This window comes from Folsomia candida, unplaced genomic scaffold, assembly GCF_002217175.1.
Source record: "Folsomia candida strain VU population unplaced genomic scaffold, ASM221717v1 Fcan01_Sc025, whole genome shotgun sequence".
Taxonomy (NCBI): domain Eukaryota; kingdom Metazoa; phylum Arthropoda; class Collembola; order Entomobryomorpha; family Isotomidae; genus Folsomia; species Folsomia candida.
In genome coordinates, this window is record NW_019091217.1 from 128,863 (window position 1) to 151,061 (window position 22,199).

Consider the following 22,199-nt stretch of genomic DNA (forward strand, 5'->3'; position numbering starts at 1 on the left):
ACGTTACTATGCAATTTTTTAAACGTTGCTATGCAATTCTTTAAACGTTACTATGCAATTTTTTAAACGTTGCTATGGTATTTTTTAAACGTTGCAATGCTATTTCTTTAACGTTGCGATGCAATTCTTAAAACGTTGCTATGCAATTTTTAAAACGTTGCTATGCAATTTTTAAAACGTTGCAATGCTATTTCGTCAAGGTTGATATCGTCCTGCATTACGTGATGACTTTAATAAAACCATAACCAAAGCCATAACCATAACCATAGCCATAACCGTAACGATAACCATAACCGTAATTGAACCTGTGCTCTGATTGGTCGATGCAGAACCCAACAGCCAATCACAATGCTGGAATGTCACGGAATATTCAACGGGACGGATTCATTCTTAAGAATAACAATAAAAATGTCAGGTATATAATCAATTGTTGTTGTAAATGCGACTGGTAAGTTTGGCTTGTGCGAGATTTGCCTAACCCACACCCTTACACCCAATTTTTAGCCCGAGTCAGGGCTTATGGAACCGTCATGTCTGTCTGTCTGTCTGTCTGTCTGTCTGTCTGTCTGTCCGTATGTCTGTCCGTCTGTCCGTTCGCACGATAACTTTAGAATGCATTGACCGATCGACTAGAAATTTTGCACAAATTTAGAACATGCCAAATTAGGAATCACATTCGAAGATGAGCAAAATCGGTCCAGTGGTTGACCGGTGGGGGTCATAGGTCGGGTGGGGTCAAATATCAAAACAGTCGTAGGAGGCTGAAATTTGGCATGAAAGTTGGTAATGGCTTCTAATAGAAGAATATGAATAGAAATTGGAAAAATTATCCTCCTGGCGGACACAATAGGGTGATCCATACTGATTTTTGAAAATCGCCCAATCAAGCTGAAATTTGGCATAGAGGTTGCTAACGGCTTCTAATTGAAGAATATGAGTAGAAATTGGAAAAATTATCCTCCTGGCGGACACAATAGGGTGATCCATACTGATTTTTGAAAATCGCCCAATCAAGCTGAAATTTAGCATAGAGGTTGCTAACAGCTTCGGCAGCTACATAAATGTATTTGGAAGCCTTCAATTGTAACGTATCCCGTTAGTAGCGGCCCCAATTTGGGTCTCGAGGATGACGTAATCTGTACAGCAGAAGGCGGCAATGTTTATAAATTCAAGTCTATCTAAATAAATTGGAAAAATCTCGGTGTGTATTTTCGCTAAAGGCTTGTTTAAATTTTATTTCATCAGGTATATCGTAAGCAGTATCGGACTCTTATCCTAATACCGACACGAGCAGCAAATAATTCAACTTGTACGCGAAGATGGATCACATGGATGTCACAGAAACGAGGAATTTTCACGACGAAGTTGTTCTATGTAGATTGGGGGGGAGGATACTCCGATCCATTTCAAGGGTTTGGACAAATCAAAGAAAATCTTGGCTATCCGTGGCGAACAAAATGATTGGGTTTTCAGTTATCAAACGGAAAAGGGCAGCTGGGCGGAGGATATTTTGGGGAATAAACGGCAATATGGATGTGTCGGTGTTACCTTTGTGCTTAATATGGGAAAGCTAGTGGATTAGTTTGATTTTGATCTTGTGGAATGTAACACAATTTATGTGTATTTGAAATGCAATGCCTGGGTTATATATAAATATTTATGGTATTGAGTATTGTATTTTGGAATTTGTTGTTGTACGTTTGTTGTACTATGGTGGATGGAAAAATAAAATGCGTTAATTTATTTAAATATTTTGATGATTTATGTCAGACAAATAAAATATTCCAGCTAATTAAATATTTACAGGTGCATTTTACACTGCATAGAATAATATGAGCTATGCAGCCTAACATGTGCACCTAAAATGGAATAGGGTGCATAAAACTCTCGACTTGGTGCTACGAATTTGAGAATTTTTGTGGTTATCATTATAACGTCTACTTAAATATGCAATTGCTGAATTTGAACTTTTCCATTCTAAAAAGTCCTATGTGCACCCACTTTATTAGTTATGCATCGCAGTATTTAGTCAAATAATGCATAACTAATAACATGGGTGCACATAGGACTTTTTAGAAGATTTTTTTGGAACATAGGACTTTATAAAATTAACCATCAATGGAACATACTACTATTTAGAATTAGTACGACGATATGTTTTTAAAACCCATAGTTACAAAATACCCTTTTTACATGGATTAATTAATGTCAAAGGAAAAGTGCACAAAAATCTCTAATTTTTTACGTCGGCCATAGAACCATATTACTGTTGGAATTGCTGTTATTGGAAAAATTCTGAGTACGCTTGGTCCAAGTAGTGGTCTTGCATGTTAAACTTTACTCTCCACCGTATATTCGACAACAGCAGCAAATCCTTGGTTGCGGTGAATTATCTCGGCCCTCAAACTACAGAGGTATGCATACATACATTGAGTAATTATGTACATTTGCTTAACATCTTGTATTAATGGCTATGCGACTAGTACTGATCGTTTCGTCTATTTAGTTAATCGACGCTGAAATTAAACACGCCTACTGGCAGTTAATTTTTACGTATGCTCGGGGAATGTATATAGACTTACAATTAGAATTACATTTATTTGTCTCAAATTTGTTAGGTGATACAAACTGCAGTGTTGATTGACATTGTAAATAATCTTAAGGATTCCAGTAGTATTAGCAGTTAATTAGTTATAACGAGGATGTATAAGCACGTATAAATTTTACAGTTTGCTGACTGACCATTTTTTTAGGTTTATAAATATTTCCAACTCTAGCTAAATCGAAGAATGTATTTATATCAACCAATTTTTAAAATTATTTCAAGTATAGGACAATTTTGATATGTACTAAATAAATAAGTTAATATTTTTGAATACGAATAAATTTAAATATGTTGTAATTATTTATATACATACATATTTGAGCTGGCAAAGACTTGTGGTCTCAGTCGCTATCAGTTATCACTTCTGTGACAACGTTTCCATCACATCCCCACGTTACCTTGCCAACCTCAATGGCAGATGCGGTGGTAAGACTTTTCCCGTACGTATTACCATACCCATTATTTCCCACGGTTTTGGAGTAATTCAAGCAAATCCAGTCTTCCGCGTCTTCACCAGCTTTGATTTGCCATGTGTTAAGTCCTGTAAAATAGTAGGAATACGCCCGTTTAGATGGCGTTAAATATAGTCCTGTTTCATTAGTTGACCATGACCTCCCAGAAAAATTAATATCTTGAAAAAATACAATTTTCCTCTCAGACTGATCGGCATCACCAAAACGGGTAACTTGGAAAAACGTAAAATCATAAGACATATCATGTTCTGCGCAGCCATCATCTACACCGGCACGAATTGATGTTGGGCAGCCGGTACGCTCACATAATTCCACCTTCCATCTATCAAAATGAATAGGTAGGTTTTAAATTAATTTATTGTCGAAATAATAGGTAACATGCGGCCACAATTATTAGTAAAAATTACAATCCATTAGCTCTTGAATATAGTTGAATCCGCCCTAAGGAAATTGATTTAACTCCGGAATCGGTGAAGCTTTGAAATGGATCACCCAGACATCCCGAGGTGTTCCAGAAACGTAGGAATTGTTGTTGACCGTTAGTTAGGGTCCCGGCATCTAGTAACAGAACCATGCTAGTGACGAAATAAATGTATGGTTTAACACAGTAAGACGGCATCGTAAAAAATATTTACGTAGTTTACTTAGGAACATCAGCTAACTTTTGCTGAGGTATGGTAAAGGATGAATGAATGTGTGCATTTCTGACAATTGCAAGAGATTAAATAGGAATGAGGTTATCAAAATGTGACAAGAATTGAATTAATATTATGTCACATAATTTCAGACAAGAACTGACGCACATCCATATGTACTGACGTCTTAATTATGTACATAATTATCATTGTATAATATGATTTGACGCACAGGGCATAGGGAATCAATTTGTTGCGGTATGCTGGTATGTAAATAGGCCAATATCAGAGATAGATCGATCATGTCACATCACCGATATCTGCGTAGATCCTGTATAAAGCATGCATTCACAGAAATTGATTAGTGAGCACATACATATGTAGGTACAAACCTAGATAAAAGGTAGATAAAAAAGATGAAATTTCAAAAGGGCGAATATTGATTCGCTTTGCTTCCCCACCCCCTTTGTCTAGCGTTTACTTTAAGTATTGAGTGCTTCGTACTAATTCTAATTTCAGGCATTACAGTTGCCTGTATAGCAGTTGGGGAAGGGTCACTAATCCTCGCATTGTTATAGTACGTAATTATTGCCACCTTTGAGACACATTTCGTTTACTTAATTTCATAATAGTATACATTTTCACATGGAACATACCCTCTGCGAGATTTCTTACCGCCAGTTTATGCAACATTTATTAACCACATGACTCTTCGTTACAGGAATGTGTAAGTAAGAAATTTTTGGTCTGGCTAAATAATTGACTATGTCTTACCCGGTCAAAGGACCACTCACAAAGACAAGGTCTTAGCAATTCAACCAGTTCAATTTATTTCATTAAACGATAGCCGCAGCCTATATGGCTACATGTTCATGCATATTTATATATTGTGAAGAAACATTAAAAGTATTAAAAACATTTGAAACATCTTGATCGTAATATTATGAACATTAATTCTTTAGAAAAAATTGTCCAGATAAAATAATTTTTCGCTTCCATCCATCATCCCAAGCTTCGTCTTCTTGCTAAATAGGTGTGGACTTACCCTGTTGCTTTCTGAAGCACACGTTTATACATAAATGTATTTATTTCGCAATTGATTGCACAGTATTCAAATATGTACCGTTGTAAGATATCCTGACGCGTTAGTTATATAAATTTATTATCTAATTCCTCACATCCCGTCGGTGATCTGACTCCGTGCATATACACTCAAGTGTCCACACAGGTTCACGCTTACCATCAATCATAAATAATCTGAAAATTGTTGGAATCGTTCGAGTCGTAAATTGTTAACTTATCTGTTTTAACCGCAGAATACACTTCGGCCAAATAGCCTTCACCTGTCTCGCGGTATCAGTATCATGCATAACAGAATTGAATTACAGACTTGTTGAACAACTGTATAAAGCATTCCGTCTCTGAGTATGCAATATAGGTCTGGAAATAAATATCTGACTACCACTATTATATAAATACTACCAGATAAGCCCGTCTTACGATGGTCGTATTTGTAGTACGTTAAGAAAAAAAACATGCATTGCAAACTTATAGAAATCGTCGAAATTTCGAATAATTGTCGAAATTACAATTAGCGACAAAGTTGTTAAACTTCAAAATCGGCACCAGCTGGGTAAATCAAAGTCGTGTTCGTTCATCCCAACCGTAGCTGTAAATTCTTCTACCGTAAAAAAATCATCTCAGGAATTATGAAAAATACAAGGGGTATGAGATGTCATAACCAATGTACATACGATTAAATTATGTATGTAATAACTTATGTATGGACTGGAATTAAGAATGGAATATTTAATTTAATTTATGCCTCTTGAATAATTCACATGAGTAGAAAAGTAATCAAGAAATCAATACACTTCTGCCAGATGACAAGTGATGTCAATGTATCGAAGAATCCGCCATCACCCAACGACAACTTTGATGGGGGACACGACTTAATAAAACGACCCTCCCATTTTGAACATTTTCCCTTATTTACGAGATGAATAAATTCCAGGGATTCGACATACGGGTAGGATAGAACTTTGAAAACTGCGTGGATTATGATCCAGAAATCCACCGCAATAGCCAGGAAAAAAATGAGGACCGGGACTGGAATAATATTACTGGAAGTAATTAACAAAAATAGGGCAATACTTTCAGCAACCGTTGATCCGAATGCCACCACAACCATGGAAGGGAGACAGAAGACAAAGTTATGAAAATTTGATGACAATTGTAGCGTTCTATATTTCTCTATGTGCACCCACGTATTATACCTCTTCTTATTCTTGAAAAAATGAGGGACAAAGTGTATGTACCAACTATATAATTTTTTGTTAAGATGGAGGAACTAAGCTAGGCATATGCTTACCCCATTAGCACGGCTAACAACAACAATTTAACTTCACCAGGGTAAATGAGCATTATTAGAATTGCAAAGTCAATCAAACCACAGGCCACGAACCATGTGTAGAATTCAAAAACTGCAAGAATCATTTTGAATAAAAATGTTGAATTTCCCTCAGTTCCCCAATTGTGGCAATCCAGAAGTCCCAAAGTACCTAGGCCAGGCGGCATGCATGGTTTGATCAAGCTCAGGAGAAATATGGCGGTCGGGAGTATCACCAAGCTACCTGAACATACTCCCCACATGATGATAAAAAGCCAGGATATGTTTCCTTTACTGGGTAATCCTGCTGTTGCATTTAGTAAATATTGTAAAAACTTAAAAGTGTTTCAATATTTACATAAATTCACCAACCACTGTTTGCCCGGCAATCATTTTCAAATATCAGTGACGAATTTAGGAGCATAATGAGTTCCTTCTTGACCCTGTCGACGTGTTGAATGGTAAATAAAGCCGGACCAAATAAAGCGATGAAATATGTGATGAAAAGATATTTCCAGTTGTCTACAGGTTCCAAAGTATTGGACCAATTTGTATGAAACCAGTAGAGAAGTAAAGATAAGTGTACAAGGAGCGTGGATATAGCAATAATTCGAAGTGTGCATGAAATCCTGTCAGATTTACAAGGTTTGAACTTTCCGTTGTGAAAACGTATGGTGGTCTGATTCATACTGAGGGATAGTTTTGTGAGCAAAATAACTAAAGGGATGTTTGAGTCGGGGTGGGTTGGAAATTGGTGTTTCTGAAGTTTTGCAAATAGTGGGTGCATTATATGTAGGTCTTGCAGGATTGGTGTGAAAGCTAGATGATTAGATAGGTTTAAATAATTCCTTCCAGATGAATGTGGTCATACATAGTTCCGTCGACAAACCTTTTAGCTAACTGATTGTAAGCAATATTCTATGCGATTATCCAGCTTGCTGTAAGTTTGTGAACGTTCAGCTTTTATAGAAATCGATTTCTGGTTAGGTTCAACGTTTAATAATTTACCTAATTTTAAATTAAATTTATTCAATATCCGTCATTTTCAATTTATTTAACTCCGTAACCCAAATTTTGTTTTAATTAAATTTAGTTTACCTCAAGTTATATTTGCTTTGAATTAAATTTGCGTAGATATCAAACTACGTATTACTGCGGAGGAGCAAGAAAGAACCCGGTCTGAGCTTTCGTATAGCACACTATACCTGTCCCTGACTTTTATAGTGTGCTATACGAAAGCTCAGAACGGGTTCTTTCTTGCTCCTCCGCAGTACTTAAATTAAATTATGGTCTGAATTTTATAATTAGTCCCCCCCGCCATACATGTGCAACTGAAATTCCCCTTACTTCCCTTCCTTCTTTTCAAACATAAGAATTCCATCCTTCCTTCCCTCCCCTTCCCGTCGCTTCCTGGAAGGAAAGCTTCCTTCCCTTCCCGGAAGGAAAGCTTCTTCCCCTTCCCTTCCTTCTCGAGAAGGAAGCTTCCATCCCTTCCTTCTCGAGAAGGAAGCTTCTTTGTGAACAAATTGGGGCAAAGTGAGATTTTTGTGGGGCAAAGTGATATTTTTGTGGGGCAAAGTGATATTTTTGTGGGTCAAAGTGAGATTTTTGTGGGGCAAAGTGAGATTCTTATGGGGTGAATTGAGAATTTCAATGTTCCGCCCTTCCTCCTTTCACGATTCCTTCCCTTCCTTCTTACTTCATTTCCGTCCTTCCTTCTCCTTCCTTCTCCATCCTTCCCATTCCTTTTTCTTCCTTCTCCTTCCCGTCCTTCTTCTTCCTTCTCCTTCCCGTCCTTCTTCTTCCTTCTCCTTCCCGTCCTTCTTCTTCCCTTCCTTCTCCTTCCTTCTCCTTCCCTTCCTTCTCGGGAAGGAAGCTTCTTTCTGCTAAAATAGAAGGAAGCTGCACATGTATGCCGCCCGCCATAAGTAATACATACAAGAAAGGGACTAATTATAAAATGCAGACCATAAGTTAAAATGTATTTCCCGAAGCAGATGGTGCACTGAAAATCCCTCGTAGTCGTGTGGACATGGTTGACATGCGCGGTTAAGGAGCACGACATGGTGAACGCTTTGAGGCACTGGGAGCATTTAAATTTCTTCGCGCCGTGAACCTTCTTAATGTGGACGTTGACGTCGCGCAAGTTGCGGAACGAGTTGGAACAAATGGAGCAGGGAAAGTTCCTCGTGGCGATGTGGACGGATTTGAGGTGCGATTGGAGGGCAATTTTGGAACTTAATGTTGCCTTACAGTGGGCAAGTAAACATGAAAAGGTGGACATTTTTAAGGGACGACTATACTAATAAATAAGAAGGGAAACTTCCGACCTGTCCCTAGGGTACGCAGCTATGCCCAAATGTTTATAATCAAGCGGTGGAATGGTGGAAGAAAAATCGCTTTTTGTCAACATATGTATGACGATATTTGTGGCGCTCACCGTAAGTATTGTCAAGGATTGAGGAATGGAAAAGAGTTATACGGAAATTCACTCTTTCACTTTACTACAGGTATATAGTCCAAGATTTGGCATATTTTTTGTATAGGTGAGTACCCTCGGACAGGGAGGCCGTTTCTCTTGCTAAATTTACTCTTTGATTTTCAAAGATTATTTAATTTTTGCGAACAGTTTTATCCAAATCCTGCGAATTCGTTGTACTCAACGGTAAAGAATTCTGTTGTCTGGGAAGGTACAACTTTCTCCACTTTGGCGTGAAAAATGTATCAGAAACAGAAACTATTGGTGGAACAAATTTCTCCGTGAATGGTAATAAATATGTACGGATAAAGGGAAATGTGTGGAAAAACTGTTGTCACATTTCGCACATGTTCCGGTAAAAAGGACGATGCCAAACTGAAAATACCTTGCGAATATTAATTATTTTACACAAGTGATTTTTACCACACGCAAATAATATTTAATACAGAGATGACTTCACTATTTTTTGAAATTTTAATTAAGGCTTTCCGTACTTACCAAGTATTAAGGTGTTGAAAACAATACTGAACAATTATCAAAACTGTAGCATTTATAAGAAGGTCAGCACTTGAATTGAGTTAAATAAACAATTTGAACTACCACTGATATTTTTCCTGAGATTTATAAATTCCTATATAAAAATATGGAAGCCTTTCTTTACCTATATTTGCGATGTACGTTCAGAGGTGGACAAAACATTCAAAGGAGCGCCTGTTGAATTTAAATGAATCTAATTCTGCAGAATTATGAATCAAATTCTAACTGAAGGATGAAATAATTCTCCAGGGATTTACTCATGCTGACTAAGTGGGTAGGGAGAAAATAATACGTTTTTATTCTGTGATATCAAGTATATTGAAATATTTTCAAAACAATTGTACTTGGGTTGAATTAAGTAAAGATTATTTAAGTTTGTGTGCACTGAATTATTCACGAGTGGAAAAGTAATCCAGGAAATCGATACATTTTTGTCAAATGACGAATGACGTCAATTTAGGGAATCTCCCAGTTCCAATTTATATGGGGGGACAGGACATAATGAAACGGTTCTCCGGGAGAACCGTTTCATTACGTCCTGTTCAAGATGGGAGAACTTCTCCCATCTTGAATAATTAGATGTTTTCACTAGTTTTCACTGGTTTCGTCAATCTGTGACGATATTTGTGACGAGCGGTGGACGATGGACGAGTTGGGAAAGAGTGAGGTTCCGGCTGCGGAGAGGTTTTGACCTCCAAACACTAAAAATGGCAGGCGGCCGTCCTTTTATAAATTCTACAGTTTTAAAACTTAAGTGATTAAGTGATTTAATGAGTTTTATATATGTCGAAATATCCATAATCACATCTGCTTGTTACATGCAGCACAAATTGTGCATAGGTGGCGACCAGGTGGTAAAAATTTTAAGGGTAGACGAGCAAGAGGGAATCCGTCATCATTAACCATGCGGATCTTTGTCAAAAGATTAAGATGGGCAAAAGCGCATGAGGGTTGGACCAGTAATGACTGGTCCAAAATATTTACTATGAAACCAGATGTGTCTTTTTAACTTTTACGTGGAACCAGGAGAGTAAATGCGTGGATATGCACAAATTTAGGACACCAACAGGTTTCTTACGTATCGCGTTAAAGATCGTGACGAACGACGTTCCCCAAGCGATTGAATGATTTCAGTTTAGTATAAGAGAACATGCACTGAATTATCATGATCTCCTTGCGTAACCGATCTGTTGTTTTTTTTTGTAATATTGCTAACGGTTTTTTTTCGCAGATTAATTTTTGCACGGTAATAACACTACCGTCTAAATGAATTGTTATACTGCGAAGAATTTCATCAATTTCCACTTGACTGTCAAGTACTATCAACTTGGTGGTGGGGATGCAAATGGTGTACTAATTTATAAAGGGAAAACATATTTGAACATTTCTTTTGGTTTCACGAAGTGGGTGCCCAATAGAATTTGAAATTTATTCAATTCCATACATAATGAGAATATTGTTTTAAATGTAACACATACATCCTTGGTAAAACAAATTTAAGGGTAAAATATATAAATAATTCTTAACCTTAATTAATTATCCTAGCTTAAACTATGTGGTTATTTTCCCGAATTAGAAAATATTGTGATTAATTTATAATAAGTACTACTTCAATTCATGTCGGCGAGTGTGGAATAATCAGGTTTAGATGCATCAATAACCCCCACAATCCCCGCCCCCAATCCTACAACAGGCTTTCGATTTACAATTCCGAGGACAATGTTGATTTGCATTGCATTTGACTTGGTTCCCTCGACAACTCCAAGCCCCTGTGTAGATGCATCTGCATTTATGGCCGGCCGGTGGACCTCGACTAATTTTGCAGCCACCCCAATGATAATTACAGTCACACGCTGTTAATTAAAAGTGAATGAAAAAATCTGTAACTACATATTTCTGGTATTGCACAGCTTAAAAAATATTATAAATATCTTACCAATTGCTGCCGCGACGGTTAGAATGAAAAGAATTGCAATAACTGTTGTCTTCATTATTTTTCTCTCTTAAAATTGTGTGAAACTTGGATCAAATTAAGAACCGCGATATTTTTGGATATGTGACAGAACTCAATTTCCTAACGCCTTTTATGTAAAATTCATGAGTACTTAAACAAATGCATGTGTATGTATGTATGTACCTCGATAGTGCAAATTAAGTTGATGCGTCATGTGTATGTATCCTGATGACGCGGAGGAGTTGTGCCAAAATAATAAAAATTTGACAAACAGCACTTGGCGTACGTATATACTGACATGTCCTTATGTTTGACAATAATAGGATAAAACTTGCAACACGAGATTTGTTTTGGTTTTTGAGGCATTGGCCTTCTTCGACTTGGAGTGTAATGAAATTATATGTATTTGATATCTTAAGTACTCGCATTAGGAGTGCGTGACTGATGTGGCGTATGGATTTTTGTCAAGTTTGAGATTGTGATAACTGAGCCAATATATGTACCTCAACAATGAAGATCCAACCGAGTTACACATTTCCTTTTATGCATTTAGTTTGAGAAATCTGCAGGAATTGGTCCTCATATCCCATAAAGGAGGCAGTATTTTGAATTGTACGTGATAGGTATAAAATTCAACACTTTTTATTCCATATTTCGTACCTTGACATATTCTACGCAAATAAGAAGAGGACTTCTTTGCAAATAATGTTAGATTCTAAAATTGTTTAAATTTTGGTGTAATCACCCATTCGGAAGTAATGAATCATAAATTCACTGTACATGAAACTCTATTAGTTACAATTTTGGAAATTATTAAACCTTCCTGTTTTTATGAGTTAAAAGTCTAATTACTTGTTTCTACCATTATAGAGTGTTAGCAGAGTTTCAATAATTTTACAATTCATAATCTACCATAAAATACTGGCTTCGCAAGAGTCGAACAATTCATTTGTCTAACCTTAAAGTTTAATTACATATGTATGCATATGTGTGAAAAGTAAAAAGTCTATTCAACGCGAAGGAAATAAATTACTATCCGCTTTCATGCGCGAGGAAGCCAAGAAACAACCTGTTAATCCCTATGTATGATTATCATATTTGTATTAATGTAATCCTACATACAAGAGAACCAAATTGTAATGAATAAAAATGAGAAATACTATATGACAAATAATTTATGCATAAATATTTCTGCACAAAATTGGGCCAATTTGTGGATAAAATTTAATTCATAAGAATTTCTGCATAAACCATTCTACACAAACATTCCTGTAAAAATTTTCGGTGCGTGCAATTTCTGCACAAAAATTTCTGCACCAAATTGGGATAATTTGTGGCACAAAAAACCACACAGTTCGACAGAAAATTTGTGTAGAAAATACAACGATATTTCAACCAGGGATACGTGGTTGGTTAACTAATAGGTACGTACATATACGAATTCAAATAACGCAGATTGGTTAGCCTGTCACCACAGAAAAACATTATTTTTCAAATCATTATTATTTTTTTTTATTTTTTTCACAAATAAAGTCAAATGTACGAAATCGCATAAACTAAATATAGTTCCATATGTATTTATTTCGGAATTAAATCATTTATAAAATAATGGAAATAAGGAATTAATTAAAACTTTCTTGTGCAGCACATGGTTGGATTTGGTGTGATTTAATTTTTACTGCAATAAACTTGTTCTAGAATCGGTGCTCCCATTTTCGGGCTTTGTTCACAATTTTTGTATTCTTTGACAAATTATAGGGCAACCTTGTTAAAGTAATTTGTGGTAGTTTTAGATTAAACACGCGCGATATGTATTATGCAGATCATTTTGTAAATGTAAAATTAATTAATTGTAATTTATTCGTGTTGGATATCTTGCCCCATCGACTTGACTATTTTCTATACGGCGAGACGGTAAATATTCTTTGGATTGGTATGAACTGATGCTCGGAGTGTCTGCAGCACCCCCATAGCGTTCTGGGACGTATTCACCATCACTTTGATAAGAGCTGGGATTATCGCCTCCGAAATCTTCACTATCAAAATCGCCGTCCTCGTCATCCCCACGAAATTGGGGTCTGGGCAGAACCCCGGTGACGAGGACAGATAACTGCGAGGAATGTAAGTAACTAAGTTTCCGAACTTTGTATGTAAATTTGTAAGCTTGATAAATTTAGATTTACCAAAAGAATGAGGAATTTCATGATGTTAAATCCTTAATTCTCTCGCCAAGGAAAGAACTGGCTACAAACTTATGCGGCTAGAAACCTTTATACATTTGTGAAGCAGTGTGAGTGGTATTATTTATGGTAAAATCGTACACTCTCCGAAAAATGTTTACCGGAATCATTACCCCGTGTAGTCTATATATGACTCTACTGCTGTGGTAATGGGTTAGTTACCGCGCGGTATTTAACAGAAAGATTACCATCCCGGCATTAACGTATTACTCCACAATAATATCATAAATATCATGCAATATGAACCTGCAACTGCACGCAGTAATGAAGTAATATTAGCCAGTAATGATATTATGATAAATGTATAAAGATGCTTATTACTGGGTGGTAAATAATCAACACCGCACCATAATCATATTATTATCGTTTGCTTATCGATATTTATTATTATGGTAATAAATGTTTCACTATTTCGGTAATTATTTTGATTATTTATTGTAATAATTCGCAATAATTAAACTACACAACTTAATTAAATACAAAAACCAATCAAGTTATATATAGCCTAAATTACAAATACATATATTTTTACAAGTAATGCCTTAAAACTAAATGAAAAGCATCGGTATTACAATTTTTTTGAAACTCAAAACATTCATGAACAATTAAATTAGATATATCCACAACTTCAAACAAATCATTTGTACGTGTAACAATATAGGAAAAATAGTGTCTGTCAAAGAAGTCTACATTTAGCTTTTTCAAAAATAACAGGCATCTGGTTTCATCAATTAATATTAGGTCCTGAATTACACCAAAATTTGGAAAAATATTTCCCATTCCATAGCAAACAACATAATCAATTTTGTATTTATAATTACGATACCAGACCTTATTTGCTGTATAAACTTTTGTATTTCCGTCACATTCTTTAAATATGTCAAACTGTCTTAATTTCTCGATTAAATCAAAAGACTCAGCAAATTCATACAAATTAGATACTACTATATTATCTGCCCTAACCCCCTCATTAATTTCAATAGTTTTTAACAAATGAGAACTATACTGTTGATGCCTTTTAGCCAACGATGAACAAATATTACGAAAATTTCTTATTTGTCCTGCTAATTGAGAAAAATAATTATGTTTCCCCTCATACCGCATGGCCCACATTGATACTAATGGCCCACTTTGCCTAATGACAAAAGAATAGTGACACATTAAATGGTGCTTGGGGATAAGTTTTTGATCTGGGAACAACTTACGAAATAGATTATGATGGCTAACTATTTTTGCATCTAATAATAACAAAGTAGATTCTGAAAATTTCCGACAAAATACATAGCTCAAAATCTCCAAAAGTTGCAATAAAATTTCCCAATATTTTTTTTGCTCATTACTAATAACTAAATCCCCAATAATCACTGGTAAATACCGAATCAGACACCAGGCTTGAGAAGCTTTTTGTCCAATTTTGTTTCCCGATCCTTCTAGTCGTATTGGACTTGGGCGATTCTTTGATTCTAAATAGCCAAAATTATGGGCCTGAATTCTTTGATTAATTAAATCTAAATCAAAGCACTTTAAAGATATTAATTTTTGTAAAACTAGTTTGATTTCGTACGGAACGACACCTTCCAGTAAATCGTGCATAATGTCAACAGACGGACTATCTAAAAAATTAAAATAATTAAGTTGATTTAAAATACATTCAGTTTGAACACCAAAAGATTTGTCACTTAAATGATTGGCATAATTACTTTTGTCCCTGACTATCATTTTGCTATGCTCAAATATTTCTTGTGCTTCACTTTTAGATGTACAGCATATTCGACAAAAATAATGGGAATTAAACGACTCATTAAATCCTAGCAAACTATTTCCACCTAAGTTGTCAAACGCAAGAGAACACAAAGTACCAAAAATTCTATCAGATCCATTTACCGATATGCCCACTTTCTCAAGATACAGGAAATCTGGAATTATTAATTTCAGAATTGAATTAATACCATACTTTTTGGCATCCTCCGAATAAAACAAGGCTAATAAATGTATTGAGCTAAGTTGGGAATTAATATAATCTGGAAGATTTTTAATAGTAAAGTAAAACGCTCCCAATTTGTGAATTCCTCGTTTTGAGCCAAGGGGATTGACTGTTTCAAAATCATCATAGAAAAGTTGAATTTGAATAGAATTCGGGTTCCTTGAAAAAAGACAATTAGTTTTAAATGCAACTGTATCTTTAAATGACTCGATTGAATTGGAATTTGAAGGTACAACTTTTGAAAAACACTGATAAATATCTGGAGATGAAACAAGTTTTTCTAAACTCTTGAGAATTGGTACATACATAAATGTATCTGATACAATAACTTCTTGACGTTTGTTATCTCTCACCCTTTGCTCCAGCCTACTTCCTAACGAATATTCTTTTGGCATAATTATTTGGCTATATTTTTCTAACGCTTTCTGTCGTTTGTAAATAGAATTTACGTGACTGAACGCTTCTATTAAAGATAGCGACTGGCAACTAAAGTCCTCAAAATTTTCTTTGCAAAATTTGTTGCTTATCCTTAAAATTAATTTTGAAATTTGAAGAAACGAATTTTCAAACTCTTTAACAACAAAGTCCACAGTTGAATTGGTAACACCTGAGGCTAACAATGACGAGCAGAATGAAATTAAAATATCTTTCATTACGTTAATTCCTAAATTGGTAGTAATATCTGCTTGTTCATTAAATTCAGTTAAATTGGGATCATTACCTACGTCATCTAAGACTGGATCTACTAAATTAAGTGAGGGAGTTAAATTTTCCTCAAAATTCTTATCATAATTTTCAGAATCTAAAACAATTTCGTGGGACTTAAAATGCCTCAACAATCCACTCCATGTACATATTTGTGTGCTACAAGACTGTTTAGGACATATTGTAGCTGGAAAATTTGCCTCACCGTAATTATGAATGCACCTAAAATGTACTATAATCTCTCTAAATTTACAAAATACTTTTCCACATGGACCACAAGTATACATTTTAATTTGTCGAGGAATTTGACGTTTGAAGATAAGTAGAAATTTGCTGGAACACTTGTTTCACTTTTCTTGATAGCTGAGTAGTTGTTTCAAGTTGAAAAATGTGTACTTGAATAAACTTCCAAATTCCGGTCAAATTTTTGTCGTATTCTGTTCCAATTACGTAATGAGCCTTAAATAGGGAATCGATTGCCTCGGTTGAAGTTCTTGCGTTGATTGGGAGGAGGATTCGATCACAAATTATGTAGAAGGACGTCAAATTGGAGTGGTCCTCGCCTAGTACAATGAGCGCTGGTTGGGAAGTCTCAAAATTCCAAGTGTCCACAATTGATTTCAAGGGCGTTTCAGCCTATTTAAACACATATTTATTAAAACTGTCCCATATCGTTTAGCTGACCCTCTTAAATTATTCCCGCGCTTACCCGGTAAAAAGTAACCAACTTTAACTTTGCGTCGTCAATTTTACAGCGTCCCCCTTTCCCTCTCCCTTGAGCGCTTGGAGGAATAAGGTGTAACAGAACAAATAGAGCTGCTATTGATTTGTCCCAATTATCTGTGACAACAAAACAGTGGTTAGCAATTTATTTACGAAATTTATGATTATTAGATTTACGGAAACACTTACCATAATTATTGTTTGCGAATTTCAATAGGGCTGGCGAATTACTTAAAGTTTTGCAGTGCGCAATCAATCGGTCAGCAAATTCCGGCCACGTGTTTAGAAAGTTTTGTTCAAGGTCAGGAAACATTAGCGAAAACTCAAAATTAACCTGAACAGAAGTATTAATTGTATATTTATGACATGCGTAATTATTAAAATTAAGTTAATAATTCAAACCAAGTAGGAACATTCCGCAAATTTTGAGTACACACGTAGCACTGATTGATCGTTTGACCGTCTTATCTGGTTTCTGTGTTCAAAAGTTTCCTTCATGAGTGATACAATTTCACCTTTTTTAGTGCTTGAATTTAGGGCCGCCGTTAATTCCAAGTTGGGGAAAACCTCCTCTGCGCCTTTCGCTATTTTTGGCTTTGGGCCACCTTGACTTTCTTCTTTTTTCCGACGCCTCGTATCAACTTCCGGTTTCCTAATGTTTCTGTGAATCCACTTGAGTCGTTGTTGAATTAGGCCAGACCGGTTAATTTCATCATAAAGAATATCCTGCAATTTACACAAGACACTTTTAGAATAATTTTTTTAGTAATTATTGTTACGAAAATTTATTTGCAATAGTAATTTACAATTCCGTCTGGCGTTCCCGGATATTTCCAGAAAGGCAGAATTTCAACAATCGCCTTTGCAAAAGATATCTGGTCTCGAGTGCATGGTGAGTTACTACATAACAGAAAATATTATTTACAAACAGCAAGGAACTTATTTAAAAATAATTACCCTTTTAAGTCTACCAATTTCGACACAAACTCGTTAACAATTATTGCCGCCGCTGAGTTATCGACGAGGGACTTCTCTCTGCACTCCAAGATTAGATTCGCCAAACGCGGCGTCTTCTCGACATATTCCTCTAATATCTAATATCGAAAAAAATCAAAAATTGTAGTTACTATGTACTTGTTAGAATATATTGAGCTGATGAACTGTTTACCTGCTTAAATACATCAACGTCACCAAGTCCTAATGATGGCGAAACTGGTGATGGCGCCGGTGAACACAATGGACTTGGCACTACAAAATTATTAATTATTATTAATTATCAGGTCATATATTAATTCCTGGAGGTATTACTTATCTATGTAGTACTTACAATAATAAATTTGAGGACTGGAACCGGCGTCCTGAATTGCGCTTACTGTAAAGTCCTCGCCTTGAATTCGAAATGTAATATTCGGTTTTTCTTCCTCCCATAAAATTGGAAACACATCCGCATCAATCTCGGCACCTTGGTCGTCTTCGATAAGTATCTGGATGTCGTCAGCAAGCTCAAACTTTATTCTAACTGTAAAATAAAGTTGCTAAATTAATAACTTAATTGAGATAATCTGCATTGAATTAATTAAATCAACAAAATCTTATCAATTTTTTCACTTGCGAATTATATTTATCTAATTAATCATGCTGACTTACCTTTTGTTAGAAATTCCTCGTAGTTATTGGAGCTCACTATTGCTTTCTTTTGATGTAAAGAATTCGAAACACGAATTAATTTATCTTTTTTGTCGCCCATTTTGTCCTCCTCGTGGTGTTTGTCGTGTGAGAGTGCGCAACTTCTTTCATTACTTGAATTGTGAAAAATAAATACCAGTGCGGTAGAATGGCAATACCGCATAAAGATTCAAATACATTACCCGGAAAATAAAGTGTTCATTATGGGGCAGTACTATACAGTTTTCTTTTTTCGTAATGAATACATACCGCTTGGTATTTTTAGCTTACCGATTTTAATCTTAGCGAATTTATCAACCCGTAGTGAACCAAAAACTTTATTAATAATAAAATTCGGTAAACAAATAATTACCGTTTTTGGTATAATTCACAATTACCAACCCGACAGTAATGATGGTCATTAAAACATCATTACCACACTTCGGAGAGTGTACCTAAGGTGTAAATGAGGTATATATGGCTGCATGTTTACAATATGTTTTGTAGTAAATGTCCACGGGCCAAAACTTTCTACATATTGCTGTACCTATTCACATCGCGATTCGTAATTGGCAAAATTGATGAGTAAAACTATCTCCACGACAGAATTCCTGCAACTACTCAGTTAAATGTGTGTGTGCACATCAAATCGATTGCTCAATTATCCGTGTCCACTCGTCGCCACAGATCACATATGTTAGGAATAGTTAGGATGTCATTATTCCATTATGTTTGTTTATTCATTCTTAATCACCGACATGCATTACAAATCAAATTAAACTTCACTTCTTGATTTGATAGATATATAAATAAATAAAATGTGTTTTTAAGGAAAATGCTTGTATAAAAGATTTCTCTAAATCTACAACAATCCAAATTATTCCGGAAGGGGATTATATCCACAAAATATGTATGTGTGTATCTGGGGTTAAATTTACATTGCACTTGTTCAACAGGGTTCCCCAGAAAAGTAAATTGGATGAAATTTGGCAATGTATTACTGCATTTTTTTTACTTTTTGTTAATGCTTTATTGCATTTTTAAGGTTCAGGGTGGCATAGGTACATATGAACAAGGTCCTAAAAAAAGGGACAATCCATATGTACAGGGTGGTTAAAATATTACACTATAGTGAAAAATTTTCAATGTGAATAATCCCTAAATTTCCGTTAGTTACAAGATTTGGGATTGAGATGATTATAATTATTATAAAACTGATGAAACACTGATGACGAATTTCTTAAAATGCTAAAACGAATTACAGAGCCAAAATTTTGGTAATTAACGAAAATTTAAAAAAATTCGCATCGAAATATTTTCCTGTGTAGAGTGACTTTTTAACCACCCTGTACATAAGAACGTAATCGTTTAGGTTCACTTTGTTCATGAAAAGCGGTTATGCATATGTTTGACACCATACTATACATATTTTGTAAAGAATGGAATTTTTTTATTTTCACGACATACATACAATCTGAGCAATTTGGTGAAAAATCATTTCTGAGTCGACTCTAACCGATTGCTATTAAATATCATTACCGCTAAGTACTGAAGGAAAGGTAATGAAATGTTTCATACGTATTTATTGAGTATTGAATCAGTCAATGGGAAAGAAGCAGTGACAAATCATTACCCCATGGAAACCGCAGTGGAGTATATACATGCACACATATGTATGTACAAATTCATAACTCTAATAGTAATACTGTATTCTAATACATATCGTGGTGCCATTATTGCAATCATTTTGGTACCTTTCACACAAGATGACAGGAAATATTTACCTAAGCATGCATGGTCGGCAGATGTTGTCAGACCCTGTTCTAGGCATAAGTGGGCCCCAGGCAAACTTTTCATGGCGCCCCAAGCCGCTCGCGCATTCGGCGCTCGCGATGCCGCTATATAAGTTTGGAGTATTCATTTCGTGGGTTATGTTGTGTCACACCTATATATTTAGCAGGTGAACCGTTTAATTCAAAACTAATTTATAATATAAACACATCAAGTACTTAAGAGAGCTTTACGAACCTCGTAACACAAATTTATGAACGTTACAAATTTTGCGCAGTAATTGCAAAAAAAAGGTATGACTACCATGCGCATCCATGGCTACTCCGGACGTCTGGGTTCAATGGTTGTACCTTTCGAATTAATCGTGCGGCACGATTCGTGCCGGAAGAAAACAAGCTCTCGTCAAGTGCTGCGAAGAGGAAGAAGACGGGGGATGACGTACTAAAATTATACGAAACAGATGATACTAAGATGTTATTCTTATCTCAATTGCAACGTCTTGTTCTCCTGGAGCAATTAAAAGTACTAACTCTGAAACGACAACGATTTTTAAAAATACTGACGCTGCTCAACTAGATAAAAGAATTAAGGAATCGCCGTGGTGGATTTTTGACCAGTGTGCATTCATTGAAAATAAGTATGAAATCTTCACCAAATTTGTTACTAGTGCTCTAGATATTCATGCCCCTCTCAAAACATTCTCTGTCAAGCACAAACGTAAAAAATGGATAAATGGTGAATATGAAAAACTAAATCATAATAATATAACAATAAAGAAACGAGCTATAAAATCTAATTCTGATGCAGATTGGGCAGAAGTTAAAACCATGAGAAATAAATTAACGCATCTTAAACACAAACTTAAAGCACATGCAATAAAATTAGCGGTAGATAAAAGTGAAATACAATCCAAAGAATGCTGGAAAATATTCAATGAAGAATCTGGACGTATTAAAAGAAATTACGAAATCCCATCTCTCATAATTGGGAGAGAAGTAATAGCAGATGAAAAATCAAAATTAAATGCACTCTGCGAAAGTTTTATCCAACCTCAAATCAATCTACCTCCCTACATAAACCATTCCCCCAATACCACCGACCCTTTATGTGAGATACAATTCACCACAGAGGAAATTGAACAGGCAATTGATAAGCTCAATATCAATAAGCCCACTGGTGCAGATGGAATTCCACCGAAATTTTATAAATTATGCAAATCCTCCATCACTCCCATCCTCACATATCTTTTTAATGAAATGTTAAGAGTTGGAATCTTCCCACAAGAACAAAAACGAGCCATCGTTATCCCAGTCTACAAAGGATCAGGACCAATGTCAAGTCCTAAAAGTTATCGACCAGTTAGTGTTCTCTCTACTTTCTCGAAACTGCTTGAATCACTTGTGTATGAAAGGATGGCTGACTACCTAACCAAAACAAACCAGTTGTGCCCTCAACAACATGCATACAGACGGGAGAGGTCAACCCAAAGCGCTGTCCTCTTACTAACTGATGAAATTCGAGCGAATGCAGATAAAGGCGAAATCACCGGGACCTTAATGGTGGATTTTTCTGGTGCCTTTGACAACATGGTACATGTCAGACTACTTCAAAAACTTAAAGCCATGCGAATTGAAGGATCGCTCCTCAAATGGTTTGGGTCCTATTTCCATGAGAGAACCATCCAAGTACGAAAAGGAATGACGAAATCTGACATACGACCCCTCCACCGTGGCACTCCACAAGGAAGCAGCCTCTCGGGTCTACTTTGGAACGCCTACATTGACGACATCCCAGCACATCTGCACCATTGTTTCTCATATATTTATGCGGATGACGTCATCATCTTTTTGTCGTCCAAATCCCTTCCCGAAATCGAAAAGAAGCTTCAAGAAGACCTCAACAATCTTATGAAATGGTGTCAAGAAAATGGCATGTACATTAATAGCTTAAAGACCAAATCTATGATGTTTTATGCTAGATCACCTAAAAATGAGAATTGTAAACTTAAAATATCTGCAA

General features: G+C 35.7%; 2 protein-coding genes and 3 long non-coding RNA genes across 5 annotated transcripts; 2 read left to right on the forward strand and 3 right to left on the reverse strand.

Annotated features, from left to right (window-relative positions):
* Window positions 1–2,573: 2,573 nt before the first annotated feature.
* On the reverse strand, window positions 2,574–3,800 carry LOC110859273. Its single transcript, XM_022108185.2, has 2 exons — window positions 3,486–3,800; window positions 2,574–3,400 (listed from the first exon to the last, which is right to left on the reverse strand). The coding sequence occupies exons 1-2, from the start codon at window positions 3,695–3,697 to the stop codon at window positions 2,947–2,949; spliced, it is 666 nt and encodes a 221-aa protein (XP_021963877.1). The 5' UTR covers window positions 3,698–3,800; the 3' UTR covers window positions 2,574–2,946.
* Window positions 3,801–7,364: 3,564 nt separating this feature from the next.
* On the forward strand, window positions 7,365–9,136 carry LOC118438740. Its single transcript, XR_004837040.1, has 3 exons — window positions 7,365–8,543; window positions 8,613–8,648; window positions 8,732–9,136. It is a non-coding gene; the product is annotated as an uncharacterized LOC118438740 (long non-coding RNA).
* A 1,370-nt stretch (window positions 9,137–10,506) lies between these two features.
* On the reverse strand, window positions 10,507–11,308 carry LOC110859353. Its single transcript, XR_002548851.2, has 2 exons — window positions 11,055–11,308; window positions 10,507–10,971 (listed from the first exon to the last, which is right to left on the reverse strand). It is a non-coding gene; the product is annotated as an uncharacterized LOC110859353 (long non-coding RNA).
* Window positions 11,309–16,260: 4,952 nt separating this feature from the next.
* Window positions 16,261–18,803, reverse strand: LOC118438746. Its single transcript, XM_035859453.1, has 9 exons — window positions 18,372–18,803; window positions 18,052–18,243; window positions 17,893–17,972; window positions 17,682–17,818; window positions 17,531–17,624; window positions 17,127–17,450; window positions 16,914–17,058; window positions 16,711–16,841; window positions 16,261–16,637 (listed from the first exon to the last, which is right to left on the reverse strand). The coding sequence occupies exons 1-9, from the start codon at window positions 18,571–18,573 to the stop codon at window positions 16,290–16,292; spliced, it is 1,653 nt and encodes a 550-aa protein (XP_035715346.1). The 5' UTR covers window positions 18,574–18,803; the 3' UTR covers window positions 16,261–16,289.
* LOC118438747 lies at window positions 16,713–18,057 on the forward strand. Its single transcript, XR_004837045.1, has 3 exons — window positions 16,713–17,025; window positions 17,523–17,616; window positions 17,691–18,057. It is a non-coding gene; the product is annotated as an uncharacterized LOC118438747 (long non-coding RNA).
* Window positions 18,804–22,199: the final 3,396 nt, after the last annotated feature.

Excerpts from the sequence above, each read along its gene's own strand:
- LOC118438746 (XM_035859453.1), bottom strand. The coding sequence starts at position 18,573 with ATGCGGTATTGCCATTCTACCGCACTGGTATTTATTTTTCACAATTCA. Across the intron at positions 17,973-18,051 it reads CAGTCCTCAAATTTATTATT|TGCCAAGTCCATTGTGTTCA; the intron begins GTAAGTACTACA and ends ATAATTTTGTAG. Across the intron at positions 16,638-16,710 it reads AGTTGGTTACTTTTTACCGG|GCTGAAACGCCCTTGAAATC; the intron begins GTAAGCGCGGGA and ends GTGTTTAAATAG.
- LOC110859273 (XM_022108185.2), bottom strand. The coding sequence starts at position 3,697 with ATGCCGTCTTACTGTGTTAAACCATACATTTATTTCGTCACTAGCATG. Across the intron at positions 3,401-3,485 it reads TATTCAAGAGCTAATGGATT|ATGGAAGGTGGAATTATGTG; the intron begins GTAATTTTTACT and ends TCATTTTGATAG.